This window comes from Nicotiana tabacum, chromosome 14 (genome assembly GCF_000715075.1).
Source record: "Nicotiana tabacum cultivar K326 chromosome 14, ASM71507v2, whole genome shotgun sequence".
Classification (NCBI taxonomy): Eukaryota; Viridiplantae; Streptophyta; class Magnoliopsida; order Solanales; family Solanaceae; genus Nicotiana; species Nicotiana tabacum.
In genome coordinates, this window is record NC_134093.1 from 106,360,858 (window position 1) to 106,364,893 (window position 4,036).

Here is a 4,036-nt window from a genome sequence, read left to right on the forward strand (position 1 = left end):
TTTGCTATTACTTTTACAAAATAATACATCTATTTTCTGATATTTGCATCAAGATACTGTACTGTTGTTTATGTTTTAACAACCTGTTTATAACTACCACTACCTTGCTAGTGAAAGAAGAGGATGGGCAGCTTAAAATAAAGATTCCAATTTACCAAAACCATTGACTATGTAGCCCTCTGTTTACTTGGTCAACAAACTCATAACCACCCTTTGTACCATTAATACATAATATAATCTCGTTGACACCAACCCTATTATTTGGAACAACTATATTTATGTATTTATTTATTTATACTTTCAGTATATAATTTAACGTGTCTTCCATGTTTGTTTCCATCCATCACCCCACTCTTGTACAGATGGATAATACCAATCCTATTATTTTTAACTAATTATTGTCTCACCCATCATTTGAACATTATAAATACAGCTCTCCAATGTTTGTTTCTATCACACTAAATAAAACACACACCACTATAAAAGCTATATCAAGAACCTTATACTTCTAAAATTCTCCAATCTCTCCACCCCCCCCCCCCGCGCACCCCACAAAAAAAAAACCCAAAACCCCACAAAAGAAAGAGAAAAATTAAATAAAAAGAAAAATGTGTATAAACGAGATAACTACAAAAAGAAACTTCATTGTGAAGATGAGCAAGACTGAAGTTGTGGCAGCAGTTTTGCCAATACAAGAGCATTGGCTACCACTGTCCAATCTTGACTTGCTCTTGCCTCCATTGGATGTTGGAGTTATCTTCTGTTATCAAAATCCTATTTCAGTGACAACAACATTAGAATTTGGTTCAATGATCAAAATTCTTAAAGCTTCTTTGGCTGAAACATTAGTTTCTTACTATGCATTTGCTGGAGAGATAGTTCAAAACTTAGCTGGAGAACCTGAGGTTCTTTGCAACAATAGTGGAGTCAATTTTACAGAAGCTTTTGCTGATGTTGAGCTCAAAGAAATCAACTTTTATGATCCAGATGAGAGTATAGAGGGAAAACTTGTTCCAAAGAAGAAGTATGGTGTACTAGCTGTTCAGGTACTGTATCTTTATATTATGTATATATTAAAAATTCACTAAATATTTATAAATATTTAATTATAAACTCAATTATTATTGTATATTAACTTGAAATCGCTATAAAAATACGTAAACATCAACTCGTGGATTCGCCTTCATTCCATACTTTTTGTTCTTTTTTTAGCCCTTTTCGGTTCCTAGAGTATCTAGTAGTAATAACGAAAACTTAAAAACTACATACCATTAAGATACTTTTGAGGTAGGAAAACAATAAGGAGAATGGAAACTAAAATGGTCACAAATTTGGTCAATTGACATTTCTCAATAACACGTTCTCACTTCTCACCCCTATGAGAATGGAGGAAAACTAAAAGATTATGTCTTAACACAAACGCAAATACACCTCCCCCCCCCCCTCCCCCCAAACCCCAAATACCGAAAAATTACTTTTTACTATATCATTTTGTTGAAATGAAAGAAAATATTTTTTTCAAAATCATGAAAAGAAAGTACTTTTTTTTGTTGAAACGAAAGAAACTACTTTTTACTACATCATTTTGTTGAAATGAAAGAAAATACTTTTTTTAAATCATGAAAAGAAAGTACTTTTTTTTTTGTTGAAATGAAAGAAAATATTTTTTTTTACATCATAGAAAAATAAATACTCATTTTGTTGAAATAATAAAGAAAGTATTCTATCTACAACATGATAAAAGGAAAGTACTCTTAATAATATTTCTATTTAGGGTGGATGTGGTGGGGGTGAGGGTAGGGGTAGGGTGGGGTGGGTTAGGGGTGGGGTGAGTGGGGTGTAGGGGGAGGGGGTTGGTGGGGATGGGGAATATGGTGGGAAGGTTGAAGAAGAATTTTGGAAAATATTTTTCCTTCTCCTGATAGGGAAAATTTCCTCCAATTGGAGAAAAAAGAGTTCACGAGGAAAATATTTTCCAAAACATTTAAGCTAACAAAACATGAGAAAACTTTTCCTTCTTACAAACACATCCTTGGTGTACAAAATTTAAGTTTTTGAATATGTGTCAGTTACATACCTATATGTAATATTCCTTCCGTCCCATTTTATGTAACATTTTTAAATGATAACAACAACAACAAACTCAGTGAAATCTTAATATGAAGTCTGGGGAGGGTAGTGTGTACGCAGTCCTTACCAATACCTTGAGAAAGTAGAGAGGCTAGCTGTTTCTGGTAGACCCTCACTCCATGTGACACCTTCAAACGAGCCGCGGTTTTTTCATATGCCTTTTGATCTTAATCAATTTAATTACAATTTTGTCCTCCGTCCTTTTGTTTTATTTTATTTCTTGCAGTTTTACCCAATGTTTCTCTGCAGGTTACACAACTCACATGCGGAGGAATAGTAGTGGGTTGCACATTTGATCATCGAGTTGCTGATGCATATTCAGCCAACTTGTTTCTTGTATCATGGTCTGAATTAGCTCAATCCAAACCACTCACTCAGCTCCCATCTTTCCGTCGATCGTTCCTTTTTCCTCGACGTCCTGGTTACTACGATAACTCAATCGATGGCTTGTACGTACCAATAACAACCCTACCACCCTCAATACCCGAAACCTTGAACACTAACGATCAAGCTATAAGTAGAATTTACTATGTCACGGGGGAGAAAATTAGCCACCTTCAATCACTAGCCAATAGTGACCAAAAAAGCACGAAATTCCATAGGTCTAAACTTGAATCATTCAGTGCTTTCCTGTGGAAAACTATTGCATGTGGAATTAAAGAAACATCAAATTCCAAGAATTTCAGGTTTGGTATCGTTGTTGATGGTAGGACTCGATTGAGTAACGGAGATGATAATCAAGAAAAATCACTAAAAGGGTATTTTGGCAACGTTCTCTCCATCCCATTTGGAAACAAGAAAATTGAGGAGCTAAAAGAGAAGCCATTGAGTTGGGTGGCAAATGCAATTCATGAGTTTATAGAAAAAGCAGTAACACGCGAACATTTTCTTGGATTGATAGATTGGGTTGAGGCCCATCGCCCTGAGCCAGCTGTGGCAAAAATATACGCCACAGATGATGATGGGCCCGCCGTGGTAGTATCATCAGGGCAACAATTTCCAGCCAGAGAGATAAATTTCGGATGGGGTGAGCCAGTCTTCTGGTCGTACCATTTTCCATGGGCGGGAAAATCAGGATATGTGATGCCAGTGCCAAGTCCTACAGGAAATGGAGATTGGATTATTTATATGCATTTAATGAAATGGCAATTGGAACTAATTGAGGCTTCTGCATCCCATGTGTTCGAGCCTCTGACTGCAAATTATCTCAACTTGATTTAATTGTAGTAAATTGTAATCAACTTTATATACGTGTGATGTGCTCTTTGGATGTTCTGTTTGTTATGTAAAAGCTGTATCTAAGGTGAAATAAATAAAAACAAGAGCTCGGAAAATAAGCAAAATTATGAAATTCGCATATTTCGTGCGGGTTGCTGAAAAATGTACTCATATTACCTTTTTCCTCAGAGTTGATTAAAAGCAAATTTCTAGTGTAATGCTATGTTGGAAATAAGTAACCTGAAGTGTTGAAGTGTCTAGGTCTTTAGGTTCATATATGTGTTTTTAGTTATCCTAACAACTTGTTTCTGCCATTGTATCGTATTGTATTGTTTTTCGAGAACAATATTGGTTTTGATTGTTTAGTTAAAATTGTTTGCATTGTATTGTTAAATCCATTTACCCGAAACAATGAAAAGTCTCATTTTTTTAAACAACCGATTTGATGTGATGGGATCGTTTCCTATTTTTCTTTCTAATTATATCCTAACTTATTACTTTATAATTCTATTTTACCCTTTACCTTTTTTATTTTAAATAATAGTAAAATCTCTTTCTCATATAATTCTATAATAGAATTCTGCCTGATATCTAATAACCTATATAAATTCTCGAAGACAACATCCCAAATATAACCTATATACGTGAAGTCTAATAACGTGAAAATCTCGTTTCTTCTGCCGCTTCC

The 4,036-nt window shown here is 34.7% G+C and overlaps 1 protein-coding gene across 1 annotated transcript; it reads left to right on the forward strand.

Annotated features, from left to right (window-relative positions):
- The first annotated feature begins 465 nt into the window (after window positions 1–465).
- Window positions 466–3,720, forward strand: LOC107786308 (coniferyl alcohol acyltransferase-like). Its single transcript, XM_016607768.2, has 2 exons — window positions 466–1,046; window positions 2,380–3,720. The coding sequence occupies exons 1-2, from the start codon at window positions 609–611 to the stop codon at window positions 3,349–3,351; spliced, it is 1,410 nt and encodes a 469-aa protein (XP_016463254.1). The 5' UTR covers window positions 466–608; the 3' UTR covers window positions 3,352–3,720.
- Window positions 3,721–4,036: the final 316 nt, after the last annotated feature.